The 25,737-nt window shown below is 41.4% G+C and overlaps 3 protein-coding genes across 4 annotated transcripts; 2 read left to right on the forward strand and 1 right to left on the reverse strand.

Moving 5' to 3' along the window:
- The first annotated feature begins 11,050 nt into the window (after window positions 1-11,050).
- Window positions 11,051-14,515, forward strand: kpna7 (karyopherin alpha 7 (importin alpha 8)). The gene is made up of 12 exons (XM_035181509.2): window positions 11,051-11,212; window positions 11,289-11,432; window positions 11,505-11,590; window positions 11,832-12,000; window positions 12,102-12,201; window positions 12,457-12,539; window positions 12,836-12,922; window positions 13,015-13,191; window positions 13,298-13,531; window positions 13,732-13,914; window positions 14,020-14,166; window positions 14,360-14,515. The coding sequence occupies exons 1-12, from the start codon at window positions 11,147-11,149 to the stop codon at window positions 14,444-14,446; spliced, it is 1,563 nt and encodes a 520-aa protein (XP_035037400.1). The 5' UTR covers window positions 11,051-11,146; the 3' UTR covers window positions 14,447-14,515.
- Window positions 14,516-17,693: 3,178 nt separating this feature from the next.
- Window positions 17,694-18,509, forward strand: LOC118123872 (NAD(P)(+)--arginine ADP-ribosyltransferase 1-like). The gene has a single exon (XM_035181521.2). The coding sequence runs from the start codon at window positions 17,694-17,696 to the stop codon at window positions 18,507-18,509; it is 816 nt and encodes a 271-aa protein (XP_035037412.2).
- A 341-nt stretch (window positions 18,510-18,850) lies between these two features.
- Window positions 18,851-24,792, reverse strand: xpa (xeroderma pigmentosum, complementation group A). 2 transcript variants are annotated; one of them, XM_035181551.2, is made up of 5 exons: window positions 24,390-24,792; window positions 24,104-24,209; window positions 23,164-23,323; window positions 20,700-20,817; window positions 18,851-20,609 (listed from the first exon to the last, which is right to left on the reverse strand). In XM_035181551.2, exons 1-5 carry the CDS (start codon window positions 24,670-24,672, stop codon window positions 20,455-20,457), a joined length of 822 nt encoding a protein of 273 aa, XP_035037442.1. In that variant the 5' UTR covers window positions 24,673-24,792; the 3' UTR covers window positions 18,851-20,454. The 2 variants fall into 2 exon arrangements, with proteins under 2 accessions (XP_035037442.1, XP_035037425.1); XM_035181534.2 differs by having other exon boundaries at window positions 23,158-23,323.
- Between the last annotated feature and the right edge of the window lie 945 nt (window positions 24,793-25,737).

Below are 25,737 nucleotides of genomic sequence, written 5' to 3' on the forward strand. Positions count from 1 at the left end.
TGTGTGTGCGTGTGCGTGTGCGTGTGTGTGTGTGTGTGTGTGTGTGTGTGTGTGTGTGTGTGTGTGTGTGTGTGCGTGTGTGTCGTCTGTTCTCAGCTGGGAGAGGTGTAGACAGCGGTCAGGCTGACGAGTTGCCAGATTTTCAGAACAAAACATGACTTCACAGCAACAAAACCTTCCTCAGTGCTCTTTTCTGTTGCTGCTCCTTTTATGAAACATGTTGTTGTCAGTGCAAACACGAAGGATTCTACTTGTCACACAAACACACACACACACACACGTGCAGAACCAGACAGGGTTTGGCCGGTCTGGAGCTCTGAATAAAGACAAAAATGATCAATGATAAAAAAAATAGATAATTGCACATTTGTGTAAACTACAAGGACCACTCTACTAAAATGAAAAGAAAAGGCGTTTTAACGGAGGTGGAGCACATGCATCATCATTAAAAATAAAAGAAAATCATATAAAACATTAATTTTTCCGGTGAAGAGAGTTGTGCTGTTCACAGAGCAAGTGTTACATATTTAATGAGTCTGGTTACTGTCTAGGGGCCATTGTCTACCAATAAAATTGATTACAAGACAAGATGTGTCAGGATCTGCTTCACTTGTCACCTCCGCTTAACAATTCGTTGGAGGAAAGACTGAAGGAAATCCGGGAAAAGTGAACAAACTATTTAATACTACAGAAATCCTCAAACCCACCATTTTGTATGATTACTTTGAAGTACAAAAGAGAAACTGTAGGGACGAATCTGCTGTATGTGAAATGATGCACATGACAATTGTAATAATCATGATGTCATTCATTGTTGTTGTTATCAGCCACAGCTGCTGTCCGAACAACACACGCAGGTAGGACGAGGTATTTGATCACGTCTTATTCTGTGGTTGTGTCACCTGTGTCTCACTGATGATTTCTCTTTAAGAGGGGAGACGGAGGTGTTTGACTGCGATGACAGTATCCATACCTGAGGAGCTACGACATGTGGCGGTGACGGACAGTATTTGGAAAATCAGCGCTCTGCGTGTTTGTGTCTGTATGAGTGACTGTGTATGCAGAACAAATGGCACTTGAGCTATGTAATGCTTGCCTTATACATACTGTGGCATCATGAATACAGCCCGTAACTATGGAAATAGAAAGCAGACAAAACACACACGCACGCACACACGTTGTTATCAGAAGATCAGGATATGAGTGATCACTGCCTTTCTGAGACAGGGAGTTTCCTTTCCTGGCTGTGTGTGTGTGTGTGTGTGTGTGTGTGTGTGTGTGTGTGTGTGTGTGTGTGTGTGTGTGTGTGTGTGTGTTCTTCCAAGCAGTTTTGACCTGCCAGGAGGTAAACAACTTCGTGGCCTCAGGTTGTTCTTAGATATACCACATTTACACACACTCCTGCACAGTCTCACCCCACACACACACTTTTTCTCCAGAAGAGGAGCGTATCATATGTTGACTCTTCATTGACAAACCTTGGAAGTGAAAGAAAGCAGTGTTCTCTCATTAAGAGCCTCATTCAGTAATTCCATCACTTGACATGTCACAAAGCAAAGCTGTAACAGACACCGTATATGATCCAAGTCAACAATATAATTGAAATTTATGAGGGAAACATCATCTGTGAAGGAAGTAAACCCATCTAAACCCTAAGCTAGCCCGCCTAGCTTAGAGTCCTTCTGCCCGCTGCATTTGTGCATCATCAGGCTAAACCATAAACTGTATGGACAACATGTCTCTACTTCCTCCAACTATGCACGAAGGTCGCTCTCATGATTCAGAGTGACAGGAACAGAGACTAAATAGTGAAAGACAAGTTCTCACATGAGACAGGGAACTGCATTGATGCCACAACTGCAGCTCAAACTATGAGATCTGACTGTCTGCTTGGACAGTAAATATGTTTGGGACCATAGCGCGAGCAGCGGTAGCATGACGACAAACGTGAGCTTGTGACAAATATCACTGCACACAATAAGTTCTTTTATGTTATGATGGGAAGTGTAAAAAATGTTGTGGTTCATTCCAAAAATGGCCCTTTACTAGCCAGCAGGGGGCGATCAATGTGTTTTGACTTCACTTGTGGTGCACCATAACTAGAAATTCAATGTTAGGACTTAAAACCTCCAAAAACAGTCACCCATGAAATTGCTCTGTGACGTCACAGATAAAGTGCAGAACATTCCAGGTACAAATATGCACATGAAAATATTCCTGATCAGGTTGCTCCTCCCTCCACTTTGCAGTTGTTGTCTGGTTCTCTTGTTCAGAACCTGAATCCAGACCCGTCCTGCCCAGCTGTGGTGAGCTGAGCCTGGACATGTTAGGACAGGAAACTCTTGTGTGGTTTAATTACTGACAAAACACACACACACACACTCATATACATACAAGCACGGACACACATGACAAGTGAGGTTTATAAGTACAGTTTATATGTAAAAGGGCCTCTCCATTAACTGTGTGTCAGTTTTGGTTTATTTCAGAGAACATGTGTGTTTGTGAGTTTGGAAGAGTGTGTGCACGAGAGTCTACATGTGTCCCTATACTGAAGCCTGAAGTCAGGTGGACTGGCACATCTAGGGTCCCCTTTGAAGGTTCATGTACACGTACACACACACACACACACACACTCTCCTCCATTGCTCTTTGATGTCGGTACTTTTCCATCCTACCTGTTGTTGTTGTAGTTGCATTTCTCAGTTTGATCTATTATGTCATTACAACCAAAACAAATAATGACAAAATAATAAGATAACTGTATAGTCAACTTTCTTCAAGTTTAGCAAGGACAGCACAGCAAGAAGAATGTTAAACTATGTTAGAATTTCATTTTTTATTTATTTATTCTTGTGGCAAAAAGGTGGCATTTTAATCCAATATGTCTGACTATTGATAAAACAAGATATGTTAGTATGTAACAATATTTTTCTTTGCTCTGCCCAAGATTGAAAGAACAATTTCTTTTCACAAATCAAGTTGTTTTTATTTATTTAGCTGGCTGGTGGGTTGGTTGGTTGGTTGGTTGGTTAGTTAAACAATAAATCGAAATTTATTAAGTTGAAAAATGAAAGATGATGCCTTTGTGGTCTATCAAAAGGTCTTTAAACTAGAAACATAGTACTGTGATATTGGGTCAGTTTATCGTACCATTTTACAATAATTTAAGTCTGTGTAAAAGCAAGCTACAGGGAGCTTTTGTACGTACATACACACACACACACACATACACACACACGTCTGTCTGTCTGTATGTCAGTCAGGTATGGTAATTATTGTTTGGATTTAGCTCTTTGCTGTATGTATGTGTTGGCAGTAAGAAATCAATATGCCTTTACTTTCATAAAAGTCACTGCTGTTGTTGCACAGGACACCCAGGAAGTAAAATGGGCATCAGTTTCATTCTCTCTCTCTCACACACACGCACGCACGCACGCACGCACGCACGCACACACGCACACGCACACACACAGGTATCTTAAAAAGTAGAGTAAAGTAACCACTAAACATAGTTTCCTGCTAGGAGCAGGTGATGGTTGCTTGCCAAGAGCTTCAGCCGTCATTGCATAAACAAAACGAGCAAATGAGGTTATAACAAGAGCAGCTACTTCTTCACTCGCAATCAGAAAGTGGTGACACAGGTCAGGGCTAGCTGGTTAGCATGCTAACTATGTTAGAAGCAAAGAAGTGGTAGAAATGAATTCAAAACAAGAGTTAACATTTGCCTTTGCTTTTCACATGCTCAAAGTGATAGTAAAACTGTGCATTATTTTTTTAGCAAATGCTGTTTTAATGACAAACATGGAGTTTCTGTGAAGCCCTGCTCAGTTGTTGAAGAGGGCTCCATGGGAAAAGGTGACTGTGTTGACGGCGGAGCCTCAGAGGATCAAAAAGCTCTGGTTTTAACCCAACATTTTCCCATGTTGTAATCTTCTTCTAACCATCTTCATCCCTTCATCTTGGGGCCATTAAGACCTTCTAGTGTTACCTGGCCTGTCTGTGGCCCAGTGGAGCCCCAGCGCCCCAGAGCCCCAGCCTTTGTCCAGGTCCGGGCAGCAGGTGAATAGGATGCCCATGTGAGGGGCCTCTCAGCTCGAGATACACCTGATACCTGGCTCAGACCCCCACAGCAACTCCCACCCACCACTGCTGCCTCCAAAGTCCCCACTGGACCCCCAAAGCCCCCAACTCCTCCTCCTTCAGTCTGCCTGCCAGCTGGCCTTTAAAAAAAATAAAAACTCACAGACATACATCAGGCATGAAGGATGTTATTGTTGACAGTATTTGCAGCTTTGTACCCCCCGCATCCCTCACCCCACCCAAGTGTGTGTATGTCATGTGCACGTTCTCAGCTCTCAGAGTCTGTGAGGGCTCTGCTCTGTTGTCTGAGCCTCATATCTGTGTGAACTCTGCGTTCACCTTTGAAGTTCTCCACTATGCATCCCTGCACCCCCTTGCGCCCCTCCCCGTCTCTCCTCCGCCGCTTTGATTCCCTTTCTTGTTACGGAGAGTTGGCTGATCCACAGATAATACCACTCAGTCTCTTCTAGGCTGCATTTTGGATTAAACAACAGAATACATGGCTCGCGTGCAGAGAAAATGGAGAAGTACTTAAATGTTTTTGATCTGCTCCCTGTTTCATTATTTGTACGTTTAGATGCATGGGTATGTAGTGTAGTAATATCAAATACAGGCTGGTGTGTGGGATAAGTGGTTACAGAAAACTGTCCCAGTAACTTTGTTTGCACTGGTTCATTGGGGAAAGCTTTCTGTCTATTGCTTTCACTTTTACTGCATGTCACCAATGTGCTGAAATGGCTCAGTGGCTTTGAAGGCACACAGGTGGATTATAAAAAGCCACAGGTTTGCATGCAGATGATAATTTCTGGGCTGGCCTAAGGACAATACACTGAGAGTCTTTCATTGCTTCTTTACTGCCTTCACAAACAGTAGTAACCTTCACAGACATTTCCCATCATGCATCTGTCTTTGTGTTGGTATCTTGTTTTTGGCTTTAGAGATTATTTCAAGACAAATCATTTCATTCAAGGATTGTGGAATTACCCTGTACACTAACAAAACATTTTTATCTTTCAGTGGCTGTTCTGGAGCTTTTGATCATATGGTAGGATCTTCTTTTGCAGATGCCGATTGTGCGATTGTCATGGGATTGTAGCTGCTTTCAGAACATGGTGTACTCTGCAGTGTTTTCAATCAGATGGTGGCCATTAGTTCCATTATAAGAGGGTAACGTCTAAAAAAAAAACAAGTATATTTTAGATCAATAAAAACAAATAATGAAGAAGGTTTGGATATCCTCGTATGAATATTTGGATATTCATTAGACCAACATCAGGGCAAAGGTTTGACAAAAGCGAAGCTCACATCTTACAATGACATCCAACAGAGAACAATTGCACCCAAGGTACAAACAGTTAAAACTCCACATATACAATCAGCAACACCACAAGTCCATATCCTCTATGTGTTTTTTCCATATAATACATATGCATACAGTAATTGATGGACAGTTTTCCCCTTGTGTTTAAAGCCAAGAGATAAAGTTGGTATTAATGTGACATTCTGATGTAGACACTGGATATATATGATGTCAATTATATAAATTGTGCTTGGTCCAACTTTTCAGCTCAAATAAGTAGAGTTGACATTACTTTTCGTGTTAAAACTAAAATCACTTAATAACTCAATGGTAGATTACATAGTAGTTAGATCCAATGATGTGTCCACTTCACATACCTGGTTACACGGTTCATGCTCCTAGTTCTCGTGGGCCAAGGTCAAGAAAACCACTTCAACTTCCTCCAAATCACAACCTGACCTATGAGAACACTTCTATATCATTTAATTTGGCAAATAAGAAACAATTATTTAATTAGCTCATCAACCATGTTAGTGTTTTTTGTAATTAAATGAATTGAGCAATTAATCTGTTTTTGTTCCTCCTGACTAGGTTTTGCTTTCCCCTCTTGCTTTATGGGAACTATTATTTTTTGACTGAAGATCAAAGAAAGCCTGTATTGATTTTCACCCCTGCACACCAGTAAACATTTGTGTGTGTGTGTGCGTGCGCTTGAATGGCTTGACTTTATGAGGACCAATTTAGAACTTTACAGCACAGGAAAAGAATGTGTCCACACCTCCTTGTGTGATGGGCTTCATTTCAGTTATAACTTAGACTGACAGCTTAGGTCTAAGGCTTTACTCACAGAATCTGGAGTTACAATTTGTAACTAATATTATATTTTGTATAGGCTACGACCTTTAGGACTATGGCTAATGGGTTGATCCCACGTGTGACCTTGCAACAATACATTTTAGACTGGAGTGAGGATCCCACCTGCATTTTTTTGGGTGGTCCTCACCTTCTCACACATTCAAAGGGCTGAGGGTTAAGACTTGGTTTCAGGATCATAATCAAATCAATGCATTATGTCAATGAGTGTCCTCACAAAGCTAACAGCACAAGTTTCTCTCTCTCTCTCTGTGTGTGTGTGTGTGTGTGTGTGTGTGTGTGTGTGTGTGTGTGTGTGTGTGTGTGTGTGTGTGTGTGTGTGTGTGTGTGTGTGTGTGTGTGTGTGTGTGTGTGAGAGTGTGTGTGTGTGTGTGTGTGTGTGTGTGTGTGTGTGTGTGTGTGTGTGTGTGTGTGTGTGAAATGATAAATGGCTCATTTCGATCTCTCAGCTGTCGAGTCTTCAGCCCGTTTACACAAGCCAGCGACGAGGGCTTGGTCAGCAGAAACAAATGATCTATCAACACACACACAATTTTGCAGCCTGGTCAGTGGTGAGTATGATGGATTGGGCCCGAGGTGTGTCTTGTCTGGATTATTGATAGGCTGGTACTGGAGTGGCAGCATGAAATATTAATAGAGTGGAGCTAAGCGCCAATCTGACAAAGAATGAGAGGCAGAAAGTGAAGGGCAAAGAGAGCGATGTTAAAATGCAATGACAGAAGTCATACCTGAGGCATTACAACATGGAGAAGTGATGAGCAGCATTCGAAAAAGCAAAGCGTTGAGTTGAATGTGTCTGAGAATTCAAAAAATGTCTGATATCAGTATCACATTTTTTTCTTTTCTTAATGGAAATTCCCTCCATCCTTGATACATTTCACAAAACTGACACACACAAAAACACACACGCATGCTTCTCTCACTGCTTGTGTCACTCTAACCCACATCCTTTTGCGGTTCTTTTGCTCTCCTCTGCTTTGATATCTGAGAACCGCTGACTTACGTGGACAGACAAAGCACACCTTTGTCTTTGCCACACGGCTTGTGTGTTTGTCATCATTATTTGCAATCAATGTTTTGCGTGTGTATTTGAGTGTGTTCAGGTTCTTCCTATAATAATTACAGCCCCCCCCCCCACACACACACAATCACACAAACAAAAGTACAATACCTTGCCAAGAATTTGTCCCCAGTATCACACTTACAATGGCAAAGAGGGTTGTAACGTCCCTCTGCTTGTGTGCTTGTGTGTGTGTGTGTGTGTGTGTGTGTGTGTGTGTGTGTGTGTGTGTGTGTGTGTGTGTGTGTGTGTGTGTGTGTGTGTGTGTGTGTATTGACGCAGCGCTGCAGCACAATCTATTCTAATGATTTCCCATAGAAACCTCAAGTTGATCTGGGAAAGCAGGGAGGAAGAATGTCAAAAGAGAAGAAGGTAGAGATGGAGGAAGGGAGGGAGGGAAAGAAGGACTGAAAGAAGATGGAGGCAGCACAGAAGGAGAGGAGGGTATATATGTTGAGGGGTAAATGCCAGTTATGTGCATGCACAATTTACAGCAGAAATAATGTGTACTCGTTTCTAAGCTAGGGGTTTATAATCTGTAACAAATGGCTGAGTTAAAGGTTAATAAATTACCCACTAATACGTACTAATCCAATATAAGCCAGAAATAACTGCTCCTTTGCTGGTGAGTCCATTAATTGTCAAGTTAAAATGCTGATGAGTTTCTCGCTTCATTTCTCTGAGATTTAAGCACTTAAATCTGCAGTTATAATTATTTGTGAGTCAGAATGAAAGGTCACAAGTTTCCCATCTTTTAAAAATGTGCCAGTAAAACTTGCTCCTATAAATAGCTAACATTCTGATTTTGACCCAGTTAAAAAGATAAAGCACGAGACATCAGCCAGAGAGATTTTCCACAAACTGGTGACCGAAAGGTTTCATCAACAACAGCTTCTAGAAAATAAAGCACTGTTGGTATCTTTATCAGTCACTATTAAAGCCATTAGCTGCAACTTGTAGTGTGACTGTGTGTGTCTGTCTTTGTGTGTGTGTGTGTGTGTGTGTGTGTGTGTGTGTGTGTGTGTGTGTGTGTGTGTGTGTGTGTGTGAAGCCTTGAACCTGCACTTTGGAATTTCCTCCAATCACCTCACATTGTTCAGACTAACAACGAGTCAAAGACGACGGGGCAGGACAGAAACACTCCACACCCTTCAGTGTGTCTCTGAGGAACCATAAGCACTTCCAGGTCAAAAGGCCAGCAGGATGATCTCACGGGCAATGAGAGGAGCGCACACACACACACACACGCACACACTGCACAACTCCACTTCAACAGGTAATAATGAATGATTTCCTTTGCTTATTTCTTAAATTTCACCCAATTCATCTTATTAAGCAGCACTGCCATACATCAACCCCCCTGGTAAAGGCTCACAGTAGCCCGTCCTCCGCTGAAGGACATTCTGACCTTTACGTTATAATGATAATAAAGCAGTAGCAAGAGAGCATGAGAACAAATGGAATCATCATGTCTGTTTATCCTCCCTGGTTTCTCACGCCCGAGAGAGGGAAATTACTAACAGTGAAACAGGGATATGAAAATATAACAGACGTGGAGACACTGCCAAGGGAAGAGACAAGTGAAAATATCCCTTTCCGTTCATTTTTTGGATGATTTCAGTTTTGTCTAATGAGGTGCTTGTCATTTTAATATGATTGTCAACTCTGACTAATACAACTGCATTTTCTTGCCCTTTGACATGCTCTAAAACTATGGTTGTACAGGAATATTTAAAGTGTTGACATCAAATTAAGAACATGTTTCTTTCAGCAAATATTATCACTAAAATATATATATATATATGTTGATTCGTCTTCCATTCTTGAAACAATAATATTTTCTCACAAACATCTAAAGTTGTGTGTGAAAATGCAATCAAAAAGGCAACCGAACTGTGGCATTCTAGCTGCGATAACATATTTTTGGCCACTAGGGGACAGACAAATGCTAAAACAGGCTGACATATAAATGCATCTATTTGATTTGACTGTATAAAAATGATCGTAGACTCTGGGTCTGGAAAGTGAAGCCAAAACAGAAGTGCCAAAACCTGTATTCTCTCAAATGACCAGCAGAGGGCGACTCCACTGGTTGCGAAAAATAAGTCAGTTTCAAGTCAATGAGATAATTTCTGTCATTAAAGGTTTTCTTAAGGAGTTTATTGTCTAAATCACTAAAGTTTCAAGTCTTCTCTAATACAGCATGATGTTTATTCAATAAATTATGGCCCCATTTATAGTAAAATAGGCAATAAAGCATGGTGTGCAGTAGGCATGGATACCGAATGATTGACAAGTGTCCAATGTTTTTATATATATATATACACACACACAGTGTTTTATGTGTCCACATCTGTGTGGACAGGGCCTTGTGTGTTTTTGTTTCTAGTTGTGTGTGTGTGGAAGAGAGAGAGAGAGAGACTCAAACAGGTTTTTCAGAGCGAGGTGTGAGGGGGAAAGTTGAAGGGTCTGTGTTAGAGGAAATGACTCAGGCTGTGACCTACACTCAGTCTGGTGGTGGCAAAGCTGCAGAGTGCGATTGTGTTTACACATGAGTCTGAGTACCCGGAGTCACAGGGCCCTGTTTTGTACAGCGTGAGTGTGTGTGTGTGTACATATGTTATCAAGAGGAAGTGATTATAACTCCACTTCAGCTGCCATTGTTCAGGCCTTCCTGGTTGTTACAGAGGAAGACGAGACCCCATCACCTCCACACTTTTTCTCTGCTCGCTCTCTCTCTCTCTCTCTCTCTCTCTCTCTCTCACACTCTTTCTTGTCTTTCACTTGTGTGATCTATTTGTTTTCATCTTTTCCTTATATTTGACCTCATCCTCGACCTCATCCATCTGAAGTGATGTGTACCTAAAATAAAACACGTGGACTGCAATTCAAAAACGGTTACCCCTATTTTGGAAGATACAAAGACACAGATACACAAAATCTACAAGATCCCTGTGATTTAGGATTACATCAGAATTCCTCACAATCACCTCAACACAAAGATACACACATGTAGTTGTCAGTTATGTTATGCTGCCATCTATTGTCCAACACACGCAATGACAGGTAAAGCAGCAGCATCTCCAATATACATTTCAAACCTTATTCGTGATTATTATCATTACCTCCAACAAGGAGGTTATGACTTCATCGACGTTTGTTTGTTTGTCTGTTAGTTAGCATGATTACACAAATACTACTCGGTAGATTATCATGGCACTTGGTAGAAGGATTACAGTAAGAGTCAGGGAAGAACCCATCACATTTTGGTGACGATAACATTGCGAAATACGGTGGGTTTTTTTTTACACTTTCACAATATTTTAATAATACATTTTTTAATGTATATAGTGCCTTTCTAGTAATTATTATTAATAGTAGTAGTAGAATATATGACAAATATTCTGAAAACTTGTGACAGAAAATAAATAAATCATAATAATAATAATATAATCATAATTAGAAGAATGATAAATAAATGTGATTTAAAAAGTAGGGCTGGGCTGTTAGAGGTGGTTTATTAAATTGAACTGGTGATTTAATTCATTGCTTTGTTGTTTTCACTGTAAAGACGGAAGATGAACACATGTCAGCTTTACCTGGCGCTTCAGGGAACTTGAAGAGGTTTTGGTGACTTGATTGAAGATCACACACGTGCATGTGGATGAACCAATATGGCTGTTACACCAATCACAGCAGATTGTATTCACCTGAAGCTGCTCTGCTGCTTATAACGACCCAGAGGAAGGTTTCACTCACATTGCAACAGTGTGACTGAAGCAGCGCCGACGAGTGCACCGTGCGTAAAACACCGTGCGTAAAAGTTCACCATGCCCACCAAGAACGTCGTCGACGAGCGCATCTCGAAATTCAAAAACAAGGGCAAAGATCCAGCGGTAAGTTTGTGTTTAGTTTTCAAGTGCGTTGCGTTTTTAAGTCATGATAACGACATTGCGTCTCGTCCACTTGCAGAAACTGCGAGAGAAAAGGATCTCAGTGTGCGTGGAGCTGCGCAAAGCTCACAAGGATGAAAGTTTCCTGAAGAGGCGAAACATAACGCTGTCCTCTCTTCCGGATGAGGAGGCTATTTCTCCCGATTACATCTCCAACGACAAAGTTAGTGCACAGAAACCCCTCCACAACTGAATTCACACTCATGCTGGCACTAACGGGTTGCCTGTCTTGTAGGTCGCCTATGTATCCATTGAGGAGATAGTCAAAGACGTGAACAGTGACTGCAGGGAGTCTCAAACCCGAGGCTGCCAGGCAGCCAGGTGAGCCACCATGATGATTTTACAATCTATTGTCTAATGTTTGTCCCGTCTAGATTCCAAGACAACACTTTGATAACTTTGTACCATTTGTTAAAATTTGTATCACATTCTTCCGCTTTCTGACACTGACCAAAGATGCAGCTTAAGATATCTTTAATGTCACATCAAGTGAAACCAATAGGAAGAGAGAACTAGAGTATAATGTAAATAGTTCAAGTAAACTTCTGTGCCCTTTCCACAGAAAGCTGCTTTCTCAGGAGCGTAACCCTCCTCTGAAGGAAATCATAGATGCTGGTCTGCTGTCCCGCTTTGTGTCCTTCCTGTCTATGGACGATGAGTCGACTCTGCAGTTTGAGGCAGCTTGGGCTCTGACTAACATTGCCTCTGGAACATCTTGGCATACACAACAGGTGTTAAACCTTCTGAGACAACGGTCTTGGGTTCTCATGACCCTTGATTTGGTACTGATGTCACTTTCATAATAAACCTAAATATGGATTTCCATCCTCAGGTGGTGGAACATGGGGCTGTGCCAGCTTTCATCTCCCTGCTGGCCTCACCACTGTTGCACATCAGTGAACAGGCTGTGTGGGCTCTAGGAAACATTGCAGGTAAAATCCTAATATGAATTGGTGTCATACCTCTGTTATTGAAATAAATAAAAGTGGGATCTATCAGGAAAAATGTTAATGTCTTGGTGGTTGCAGAGATTATGTACCATTACCTTGGTACATATCCAAGTGAATTATCTCTTCCAGATGTTAATGTGGTCCGTGTTTAAGCTCAGTGCTGAAATAAGTGTCTGATAAAAGTGGTGGTGGAGTCTACATCTTTCACTGAGGTTTTCTGTACTAATGTCACCACAGGTGACGGTGCATCTTATCGGGACATCCTGATTGAATGCAATGTCGTTCCAGCCTTGCTGGCCCGCATCGCCCCGGACACACCAGTAAGTCCAAACTTCACAAGACAAGATGCCATTTTTCTCAAACAAGGCTTATTTGTATTTCCCCTGAATGACCACTTTATCCTGAAGGGTACGGGCAAGTTAGACATTCTCATCCCAACTGACTCTGACTTAAGTGACATCGCTTCATTCAATAGATTTTAAATGTTGCCCCAAAGGGCTAAAAGTTTCCACATTCAGTAGTTACTCCGACACTAACATGTGCTAGATTTCCTCTATATGAGGTAGCTGTCTGAATGTTGCTGTTGTATAATCCTGTTACTGATGTATCACCCCAGGTTGGCTACCTGCGTAACCTAACATGGACATTATCCAACTTGTGCCGAAATAAGAATCCATTTCCTCCCTTGTCTGCAGTCCTGCAGGTGAGTAACTGCAGCGTGGTCCTGACACTATCACTCCAGGAAGGTCCCAACTGTACCCATGAGCTGACTGCTTTTCTGTAATTGTCCTTCAGGTGCTTCCCTCTCTGATCCAGCTGCTCTATCTCGGTGATAAGGACATCTTGTCTGATGCATGCTGGGCGATCTCCTACCTCTCAGATGGCGACAACGATCGTATCGATGTAGTTGTAAGAACTGGTATCGTCGCTCGGCTGGTGGAGCTCATGAGCCACGAGGAGCTCAGTGTCATGGTAGTGTATTTTAAACCACTTAAACTTCCCAAGTGTCATAAATACTAAATGTCCACAGTCCTGTAACAACATTCAAGTGAGCTGATTTGTTACTTCTGCTGTCCAGACCCCGGCTCTCCGCTCCATCGGCAACATTGTCAGCGGCTCCGACCTGCAGACCCAGGTGGCGATCGATGCTGGGGTTCTGAACACCTTACCTCAACTGATGAGGCACACAAAGGCCAGTGTGCAGAAGGAGGCAGCGTGGGCACTGTCCAACATCGCTGCAGGTCCATGTAAGCAAATCCAACAGGTCATCACCTGCGGACTGCTCCCCCCTCTGGTTGAACAGCTTAGAAATGTGAGTAAATATGAACCATGCACGTGGCTGGCATTTCTATTTGAATAACTATGGATAGGAATTTCCTAACAATTGGACTGAAGTTTAACATAACCACTGCTAAAGCTGATGGAAGCACATGCAAGATGTAGTTGTCTACTTTTAAGTGGTTGGGTCACAAATGTGAGCAGATCCAAAAGGTGTCGTCGATCTCTTCTCAGGGAGACTTCAAAACTCAAAGGGAGGCCGTGTGGGCAGTGACAAACTTCACCAGCGGGGGCACTGTGGAGCAGGTGGTTGCTCTGGTGCAGAGTGGCGCTCTGGAGGCAATAATCAACCTGCTGCAGGTCAAGGATGCTAAAGTCATTCTGGTCATACTGGATGCCATCAATAACATGTTCATGGTGAGTGGGGGGGCCAAATTAACTCTTGCTTCTAAATGGTCTAAAACATGCTACAGTTGGATCCATCGAGGACTCAAATGTGTTTGTTTGTTTTGTTTTTTTCAGGCAGCAGAGAAGCTCGGTGAGACAGGGAAACTGAGCCTGTTGGTTGAAGAGCTGGGAGGACTGGATCGCGTCGAGTTGCTGCAGAACCATGACAATGATATGGTGTACCAGGCTGCACACAGCCTGATTGAGAAGTACTTTGGTGAAGTAAGTGGACAAATTGTGCATCTAAAAAAAAGACTGTAAACATTTTTGCAATTTGATGCATAAGCTTATTATTTTTGTTTAAATGTATTAGCCTTTATTTCTATTCAAAGGTGAGGTAGAACTCTTGGCAGAAAGGCTTGCAGTAATGTCTGTTTGCAATTTTGTGATATGACACTTCTCCCCCGCATTCTAGGATGAGATTGATGGCGTCAAGGTGGACACAACCAGTGATGCATTTGTATTTGAGTGCTCTGATGTTCAAAAAACCTTTGAATTTTAAACTCATGACATTCCTATTGTACGTGTTTTAATTTAAATGTTGACAATAAAATAAATGATTTGCAGTACAGTCCTTGTTTTGAGTGGTGCTGGGGAGACACTGTTGAAGCGGATTTGTAAGTAGATTGATCAGCTCTTCACTAGTCTCTAAGGGATGAATCGATCTTCAACATCAGATCCTGTCGCAATTAAAACCTTTTGGGATGTACAGTTTGTCAGCATTCAAAACTATTGCTACCATGCAGGTTTTAAAATCCACACGTTAGCCTTCATTATATTTAACCCAGCTACATGCATTCATCTAGTATCTTGACCTAGAAATGTTTAAACTGAATCTAGGGTTTGTGGACAATAGGGTAACAAACCTTTTTTAAATTATACTGATCAGAGAACAGATGCCTTTTGTTCTATAAATGTCGTAAAATAAAAGATGTTTTGGTAAGTGGCACAAACCTGGACTCAGAATTTCACTGCAACTCTGTATTGCCCCTGTGGTAAATTGTTACTTCCTCACTCAGTTTCCTATGACTGGAGTTTATTGCAGTGTTTGGACATTTTTGCGGTTTATAAGTGAATCTGATAAAATGGTAATGACAATTGTAACTTTTTTTTTTTCCTAATTCCACTGCCCTGTTGATCCACATTGCAACATCCTGACTTCATTTATGGATTGAACGAAAACCTGTAAAACAATAGTTCAACAGCACTATATCCCCTAATGACCAAAGTTAATCGACTCTACTTTTATTAGGTAAATCTAAGCTAATATAGCCTGATACAGGGGAAACTGAGGGCTCTGGAGTGACCATTACCAAAGATTTTCAGCACCAGTGAACATGCCTCACTCTAATAAACAGGTTTATTCAACAGCTTCCACATATATTCCAGCTATCTGCAGTTGGATGTCTACCACATTACCTGGTAACTTGTACAGGCACAGAACTACGAAATTATTTGCATGAATTTTCTGTGCTGACTTATGAAGGGACTTCCCTAACAAAAGATGACCTCACTTGGTTTGTCATGTATTTCACCAGAATGGTGAGTCTGGGCATCTTCACTTTCAGTTTTCTGTGATGAAACTCACTTTTCCCAAATTAAGTAAAGACAAATTGATTTTTCTGCTTCCACAAAAAATAATTAGGGGAAGATAAACAAACGGTTTTGCCACCTGCTATATTATTCTAGCTCGAAGATAAGTCAGTAGCTAAACCACCTAGAGCAGGGGTCGGCAACCTTTACTATCAAAAGAGCCATTTTGCCCCCTCTTCTACCAAATAAAATTTGTTTGGAGCCGCAAAACATATTTGATAGCGCAGCTATACAATTTTTTACCAAATTCTCTGGAATCACACAAACACTAAGTGACTTCATGTGCTGATCAGGTCCTGATAACTAGTGAGTGTTTATTAGTTCCAGTGAGAAACTATGTTTCACTGTTTTTCTACAAAGTCACTGACCGGCTGCTTCACGTGAACGAGCTCTGATCTCACTGCGTGTGTCGCTCTGAGCGAGTGAGTGGGAGCGGAGCCTCGGGGCCTGTGTGTGTGCGCGCTCTCTGGGAGCAAACGCACACACACATTTTCTATCGCTCCTGGTATTTCACATGATGGCCTGATACGATGATTTAAAAAATGTATGTGAGTGACGTTCACTTTCGCTGGAGTGAACGTCGTTCACGTTCATCATATGAAAACTGATTCGTTCAGTTTATTGTTAATGAAAAATATAATTGTTCATGCACAACACTGTACAGGGAGCCATTGAGGAGGGGTATAGACTATATATAGACGCGGGTTGCCGACCCCTGACCTAGAGCAACAGAAATTTGTTAATCTGCAAGTTTCTTATCTAATCTCTTTATTGGATCAGTTTAAATTGTGATACACCTGTGAACTGTTATCAGATGGAAAATCGAAGGTCTACAGCTTTAAAAACATTCCACTGAACTACAAAACGTCACCTGTTTCAAGCTATATGAATTGTTTCCAATTTTGTGTCCAGACCAGGAGATGCCTGACTTCTGCCTTAACTTTGGTTCATCTATTGATCTGTCCCTGAGAACAGTCAGCATTTTGTGTGTTGGAAGTGTTTCTCTTAGACGCAGTTCTCAACTTGGGCAAGTAAAACTAAAACCATCTGCTTGGGTGTGTACCATTTTTGGATAAGAGGTTCTTTTTGGAATTCGGGGGGAAGTGACCCCTCAACCCTACAACTTCCATTTTTTAAGATCATGAAATCAAGAGAAACTGTCTTGCTAATTTCTCAAAAAATTCTGGGGAAATCCTTGATAACAACAGGAGTGGAGATTTTTGATTGACAGGGTGGAGGGTTTTAAACCCTGACGTTGCTGTTCTACTATACACGCCCACATCAGTTCTGATATAAGAAGAGGAACTGGCACCATCCAGACTAAACCCCTCACTGGCTCTGACGGTCACTGCACCACTATCTGGTAAGATCGAATCGAATACAATTATTTCTTATTTGCTAAAACCATAAGCAAAAATGTTTTTAAGGTTATTGTATGGGTTTTAATATTTTGTTCTCAATTCAAATTCTATTGTCGAACAATAGAAAAGATATTATCCTTCCCTTACAGAAGGCCTTGTTATTTGTATTCTGTAAATGGGCACAAACTAAACTGACTTGTACTTTTTCTTAGGCTCTGCCAATCATGTTGATGGTTAACATGTTGTTTATTGTCCTCTGCTGCCTCTGTATGAAGACAAGACCACTTGATGCAAAGACGGTAAATTCAGATGCATACAGTATACACTATCATAAAAACGTGGGTATCTGAACAACTCTTAGACTCTTGAAAATAGAATGGTACGTCTGCCAACGCCCTTGTAAAACTAAATACACTAAACCGAGATTTTTATTTGGATCTACACCAAACAAATCAGTCCCCTTAACATACTTGTTTTTTTTTCATCAAGATCCATTAATTATTTGCTAACAAATCAACCTAAATGTTAAATGCATCTCACAATGTTGAAGAATGGGTTCTTCCCTGACCCATATGGCATCCTGTTATCAAGTTCTGTGGTGATACGTCCAGTAGTTTTTATGTTATCCTGCTAACTAACTAACAAACAAACGCACATAACATAACATAACATAACCTCTTTGGTGGAGGTAATGACTGGAGTTGATGTCTCTGAACATCCTGGTTTAAATGGCATTAGAAAATTAAAATGCACTTAAACTGCATGTATTGTTTTCTACAGTTGCCTGTTCAGACAATGGTCCCATCTTCAGCCCCAGAAGCTCCTGTAAAGGTTCAGAATGTCTCCACCCACACCATCTCCAATCCCTCACTGAAAGCCTCTGGAGCCTCAGCGCAGGTCGCCTCAGGCCTGCTCAGCCTCAGCACAATCCCCTTGAGCTTGTCCCTGGACTCTGTGGACGACATGTATTACGGCTGCGCCCAGAAGATGCTCATCAAGGTGAAACGCCACTACCTGCCAAGGAGCACCGGACAAGGTCTACACACTGCATACACAAAACATTGTGCTCTGAGAGCCATGAGTACCAAGGACATCTACGACCATGTGTCCTGGAATCACTTCAGGGCTCTGTGTGCCTACACAGCAGGTTCCTATGCCGACTTGAATAGAGCAGTCCGCACGGGAAAGGCTTCCTACAAGAAGTCGTTCCAATTCCATGCTCTTCACTTCCTATTGTCGGACGCCATCCGGCTCCTGAAGCTCAACCAAAGGAGCTGCTACACCACCTACCGCAGGAGCAAACGGCTCTACAGCGGGGAAGCTGGACAAACCATGCGCTTCGGCTCCTTTGCCTCCAGCTCCCTCAGCAAGAACCTGCGCCAGTTTGGACAAAGGACCTGCTTTGAGATAAAGACGTGTTTCGGCGCCTACCTCAAGTCCTATTCAGAGTTTGACTCGGACGAGGATGAAGTACTGATTCCTCCGTATGAAATGTTCAATATAGTCGCTGTGGACATGTCGGGAGAGAATGACTTACAGTGTGATGTTTACTTCAAGCTTGAGACGGCAGGAGTTTACAGCAGCCTCAACTGTCAGGCTCTGGACCTTTGACATGTGCAATTTTAACATTTGTCAGTATAATTTCACCATGAGCCACAGTCTCCACCAGTCAACATTATTATGCTTCACTGTGCTGAATTTATTTATTAAAACGTATTAAAAACACTTTTAAGACTTCGAGTTTATTTATGACTTAAACATCAGACAACTAAATCTTTTTAAAAAGGCATTTAGTTAGCCAACTTTTGATATTATTACATTATCACGCTTCAATTGTAGATTAGCACTTTAAGGACTTCTCATCCATTATGGCATAAAAGTTGAGAGAAAGCTGAAACTAACATTTACAATCATTTTACAAAAGATGAAGTGTGACAAAAGTAACACTTCTGCAAATGACATACTGGTTTATTTGCTCTTTTGAACACTGGGGCAACAAGTTGGGAATTTGACAGGGAGAAGCAAAACATGAGAATTAGTCTTTAATTTGAGGAACCACATTCCAAAAACCATTCCTAGTCCCTTAAGTCTTTATATTACATAAAAATAGAAAAACCAAAGAGTTCTCCTGAAAATTAAATTTTCACTTTAAATAACAAAAACAGGATACTCCACAAATAAGTCTGTAAATAAAAAAAATGTCTCAAGTGATTTATAAAAAAAAGAGAATATTTTTACTTACAATACACAGCTATGAAAAGGATCACCCTACATCTGACTGACATAAACAGCACATCTCGAACCTTAATAAACTGGTTCCAAAGCAAAACCTTATGGTTGCTACTTTTTAAAAAATATCTTGCAAAAAGAGGATACCCCCCCCAAAAAAACTGAGATTTTAATTCATGAATTTTAGATTTTGTAAGTTATGAATTAACTTTTGTACAACTGTTTTACAAAGATATAAACAAGTTTATTTCTAATGTAGTCTTGAATTATTGTCTTTTGAAAAGTAAAAAATATCACCTCATTTGGAAGTTATAGAGCACATGGTGCTCGGCAGAAGTTTCTAATCGACTATTAAGCCACTATGATATATGCCTTATGACCTAATTCACTCCAGGTGAATAAGGCAGAGGACAAGAAATGATTTAACCTTCAGCCTTGATATAAGAATGGAGACATCACAGCACATTTGACTGAAATCTTTCAGAACATCTGGATCAGCCACAGCCGAAATACATGAAATAAAAACTAAAAAAGAACCTAAATTAATTCAAAATAATCAAATCAAAATTCACGTTTTTTGCACTACACTTGGGAGTGAGCCCCACAATCCACTGCTTTTGTCAAGACTGAATTTCCACACGCTTTCCTTCATTTGCCCATCATGAAAGGGGATTCCTAACAGGAAGTGAAGCAACAGGCAGCGAGCTAAAAAAGGCAGTCTTCAGAGTTAGAGCTAAAAATATCAACAGCTTCTCTGAATCAACATTTAGGCTGAGATGAGTAACAGCATGTTGCACAATGGATTTTCTATCACTCTGTGTCACGTCACGTCAATGACATGTGGGTCGTGTGTGGGTCAATTAACCTTGTTGGAGGGGGTATGCTAGTTGTAGTTTGTGAGAAATGCCCCGAGCAACCAGATATGAGCGACTTCATCAGTCATTTTTCTCATTCTCGAAGACAAGTGTTGCAGTATCAGTGACTTACCTGAAGAAAGGCAATGAAATCTGTTTTGATATAGGACCAGATTAGGATTTAGCTTTAGAGGGTGGGGTTCACCCAGGGTGCCATACATGCTAGAACCACCACTGAGTAACAACCATTTAACATAGAAATCACTCCCGAACTGAAAAAGTCAGGCATCACACAGGAGAGTGATGTATGTGATCAGGATGGAACGTTTTATTCAAGAAAAAGTAATAAACTACTGGAGGTAGAAGTGGTTTGTGAGAGGAATGGTTCCCCACAGAAGCACCAAATATCATCTGTAACAGTCTCAGTGTGTGTGTGTGTGTGTGTGTGTGTGTGTGTGTGTGTGTGTGTGTGTCTACATCTTCTCGTAGGAGAGTTCATGTCCGCAGGTGGTGCAGGTCTTCTTGTAGAGGTCCTCCTCTGGATCCACCACCTCCTCTGGTCCGTACTGGTGTTGGTGCACGCTTGTGTCTTTGGTCCACATGCTGCTCCTCACCGCCCGACGCAGCTCTGACACAAACACACACACGGTGATGTTAAAACCATGCACAGCGTAAGTGAGTTGGCATTTGAGAGTTTTGTCTCAGACAGCGAACTGACCTTTGACCTTCTTGTTGAAGCGCTTTTGTTTCTGCACCTCTCGGTTCTCTTCTCTCGTCTCCTTGGCCTCCTCCAGAGCCTCCTCCGAACTCCACACCTCCATTGATCTCTTCTCCACCTGGGGTGTACACATGCACTACCGTTCAAAAGTTTGGGGTCACTTAGAAATGTCCTTATTTTTCAAAGAAAAGCACTGTTTTTTTCAATGAAGATAACATTAAATTAATCAGAAATACACTCTATACATTGTTAATGTGGTAAATGACTATTCTAGGTGGAAACGTCTGGTTTTTAATGAAATATCTACATAGGTGTATAGAGGCCCATTTCCAGCAACTATCACTCCAGTGTTCTAACATTGTGTTTGCTAATCGCCTTAGAAGACTAATGGATGATTAGAAAACCCTTGAAAACCCTTGTGCAATTATGTTAGCACAGCTGAAAACTGTTTTGCTGGTGAGAGAAGCTATAAAACTGGCCTTCCTTTGAGCTAGTTGAGTATCTGGAGCATCACATTTGTGGGTTCGATTATACTCTCAAAATGGCCAGAAAAAGAGAACTTTCATGTGAAACTCGCCAGTCTATTCTTGTTCTCAGAAATGAAGGCTATTCCAATGCGAGAAATTGCGAAGAAACTGAAAATTTCCTACAATGGTGTGCACTACTCCCTTCAGAGAACAGCACAAACGGGCTCTAACCAGAGTAGAAAGAGAAGTGGGAGGCCCCGGTGCACAACTCAGCAAGAAGACAAGTATATTAGAGTCTCTAGTTTGAGAAATAGACGCCTCACAGGTCCTCAACTGGCAGCTTCTTTAAATGGTACCCGCAAAACGCCAGTGTCAACGTCTACAGTGAAGAGGCGACTCCGGGATGCTGGCCTTTTAGGCAGAGTGGCAAAGATAAAGCCATATCTGAGACTGGCCAATAAAAAGAAAAGATTGATATGGGCAAAAGAACACAGACATTGGACAGAGGAAGATTGGAAAAAAGTGTTATGGACAGACGAATCAAAGTTTGAGGTGTTTGGATCACACAGAAGAACATTTGTGAGACGCAGAACAGGTGAAAAGATGCTGGAAGAGTGCCTGACGCCATCTGTCAAGCATGGTGGAGGTAATGTGATGGTCTGGGGCTGCTTTGGTGCTGGTAAAGTGGGAGATTTGTACAAGGTAAAAGGGATTTTAAATAAGGAAGGCTATCACTCCATTTTGCAACGCCATGCCATACCCTGTGGACAGCGCTTGATTGGAGCCAATTTCCTCCTACAACAGGACAATGACCCAAAGCACACCTCCAAATTATGCAAGAACTATTTAGGGAAGAAGCAGGCAGCTGGTATGCTGTCTGTAATGGAGTGGCCAGCGCAGTCACCAGATCTCAACCCCATTGAGCTGTTGTGGGAGCAGCTTGACCGTATGGTACGCAAGAAGTGCCCATCAAGCCAATCCAACTTGTGGGAGGTGCTTCAGGAAGCGTGGGGTGACATTTCTACAGATTACCTCAACAAATTAACAGCTAGAATGCCAAAGGTCTGCAATGCTGTAATTGCTGCAAATGGAGCATTCTTTGACGAAAGCAAAGTTTGAAGAACAAAATTTATATTTCAAATAAAAATCATTATTTCTAACCTTGTCAATGTCTTGACTATATTTTCTATTCATTTTGCAAATCATTTGATAAATAAAAGTGTGAGTTTTCATGGAAAACACGAAATTGTCTGGGTGACCCCAAACTTTTGAACGGTAGTGTATATACATACACATCAGACACACTTATTGAGGCATGGATGGGACAAGAAAGCCTCACAGAATGATGAGGGGTTGGATTTTAGACTATTAAGTCAGAAAACTGGAACTGGAAATTTGTTGCTTAATTATTTTAAAGATTGAACAAATAATAAAGCAGCTAATAATTTCAGCTAGTTGGTCTTACAAACTTTGCATGCTTTTTTCAATATCAATATTTTGTGCAATTCCTTCATCTACTGACTGACCTTAAAAGGGACAAAAAAAGGGGGAAATTGCATTAAAAGCATCTAATCACTTGAAATGCATGATATTAAGAATCTTACCAATTAGGCTGTGGATTGCTTCAGCTACTTGTTGTATTGGCAGCAAGTGGCACATAGTGAACAAGTAGTAGGATAAGAGGGACAAATAGAGGATAACGACTTAGAGGATAGAACTCCGCCAAGGCTAACGCTGTATCTCATGTTAAATGGGTTCTTTCTTGGGTCATGCCTCAAACCACCGCAACATTTCATGGACGTTGGTTCTGTAGTTTTTGTGTAATGCTGCTATCTAACAGACAAACGCTGGTGAAAACATAAAGAACACAACATAACATAAAGAGGCCAGAGAGAGAGAGAGAGGAGAGAGAGAGAGAGAGAGAGAGAGAGAGAGAGAGAGAGAGAGAGAGAGAGAGAGAGAGAGAGAGAGAGAGAGAGAGAGAGCAGCACCTGTACTTTGAGGTAGAGCTTCATGTCGCCCCAGGTTGGGTTGTGTGGGTTCTTCTTCAGTATAAACCTGAGCGGAGGCTCTCGCATGTCCATGTCACAGTCCTTCAGCAGGTACTGTTGCTTGGCCTCAGTTCTGGAGATCAGTTTGTGCTTCTCCTCGTTGTCTCTGAAGAGAAAGATGCAAAAACAGTTACTCAAAGACAAAATGGCACGAGGAGTCTGAATAGGTGTGAGTTTCAGCTTTTTGTACACGTCAAATTTAAGCTTAAATACATACTTTTTTAACATTGCCTTCTACATTTAGAACTTTCTCAGAACAGAGGTGCTGCATCATCACTTATTACACTTTAAGATATATCTTACATGCATGGGATTGTGTAATATTAGTATTAAATATACAAAATACTGCATGCTGGTACTGCAGTTTGTACCATTGGACACAGAAATTATGTGCTTAGTCCAGTAAAACCAATAATGATATAAAGTCTGAAAATACTATTGAATGTCATTTTATCCTGGTGATCTTCTTGATCTACTTTACTTTCGAATTTTTCCTCAACTCAAGTGAGACAACAAGCTAAAATTCTGACAGTATGTAAAGTTTCACTTGCACTAAAGTGACAAAAGTTTTACATTGTGCTATGTTTCTTTACTTTGCACAAGTAGCAAAAGAAAAAACAATTATCAAGTACTGCATAGACAAAATATTGTGCTGTAAGATTTAAAAAATACATATAAACTATTCATACACAGAAAATCATCTACATACCAATAGCAGAACAATTTTATAATATAATTTTGAAAAACATTAAATAAAATTAAACACTGCACTAAAAGAAATCCAACTGTAATGATTGGAGAGATGCAGGAAAAACTATAATATTTGGAATTCATGCTCATTGTCAAACAAAGGTCTGCAGTAGTGTGTGTGTGTGTGTGTGTGTACCTGCACTTGTCACACACAGACAGGTCAAAGCTGTTACTGAGGTAGGAGTCCATAAAGGGTTTTTGACAGTCATCACAAATTAGGTAGTCTGGCTCAATCACTGGAGCTGGAATCAAAACACACACACATACATATATAAAAGTTTCTCTGCACACATGTAAACACTGTATCCTCGCGCGCGCGCACGCACACGCACACACACACACACACACACACACACACACACACACACACACACACAAAGTTTCTCTGCACACATGTAAACACTATATTCACAAACACACACCTGGCTGATGCACCACCTTCCTGGCCTTGTGCTCCTCCTCTCCGTCCTCCTCCTCCTCGATGAAGAAGCCGGCTCCGGAGTCGATGGTCTTGGAGACTTTGGCCGAGGTGGCGCCCTCCACCGCGGACAAAGGGCGGCTCGCTAGTCGGGCTTGGCGGAGCATCAGAGCTCGCTGCCGGTTCCTCTCGATTTTAGCCCGCATCGCTGCAGAGAGCTCGGGCTTGGGACTCTGCTCCGGGTCCTGAGCAGCAGCGACCACCGCCTCTGACTCTGGAGGGTCCATGACGTCCACTCACACAGAGATCACAACATGAGGATGAATGAAATGACTCCACAAACAGTCACGTCCCATTCAAACAGACGAGCTGTTGTTATGAAAGTGACAGCTGCATGTTTCCGGCCGCGTCTCTTCCTCTTTTTTTATTCTGAACTTTATAGACGCGTTACTGCCCCTAGCGGATTCTGATAGTATAGCGCCATTCTCCAATGTTACATTTTAACATAAAAAATATAAATAATAACATAAATGTAAAATCTAATAAAAGGTTGATGCATCTGTCACTTGGAAAGTCCATGTCTTCATAATGAAACAGTTCTTACAGCTTAAGATTTTGCTTTTATTTGTTTTCAATCCATATATTGTAAACCATACAGTGGAGCTTAATTCTGTTTCTCAGGACCCGCCCAAGTGCCATTATGTCTCATGGTATGTGGGCCGGATGACAGTGATCGGTGTGGGCCAAAACTATTTTAATACGTTGAAAAGATCTATTGAAGTACGCCATACATGTAGGAAGTGGGGTTAGCTTCTTTGAAATGAAGTAGAAAGCTTTTCCTAAGTCCTCTCTCTTAAAAGGATAGTTGACAGAATTTTTTAAAAATGTACTCATTATCTACTTACCACTATGCAGCCAAATCCAATACAATCCCATTCAAACTTAGAAAAACAACAGAAAAAAACATAAAATGCCTTCATACTGCTCCTGTGGTGACATTCTGAATATTTGACTCAAAATGGCATCATTTACACCATGTTTTTAGCCTAAATGTCCTCTGATATCCTCCTCGGAGCCACGGTCACGTTCGCGCGCACACACACCGGAAACACTGCACACAAGCTCTCGCCCAAAGTGTGAGTTAGCATCGCTACATCTGCTAGCATCACTACTTCCGGTGGTGGACCTTTAGGCTTAAAACATGGTGTAAAGGATGCTGTTTCGAGTGGCATGGAGGCATGTTGTGTTTTTTTTCTGTTGTTTTATTACGTCTGAAGAAGGAGTCACTTTGGCTGAAACACTGTTTACCCCTGAGACTCTGAAAGAGTTTGTGAATCAAACACTTCACCCAC

The sequence above is a fragment of the Hippoglossus stenolepis genome, chromosome 2, assembly GCF_022539355.2.
Source record: "Hippoglossus stenolepis isolate QCI-W04-F060 chromosome 2, HSTE1.2, whole genome shotgun sequence".
Lineage (NCBI taxonomy): Eukaryota > Metazoa > Chordata > Actinopteri > Pleuronectiformes > Pleuronectidae > Hippoglossus > Hippoglossus stenolepis.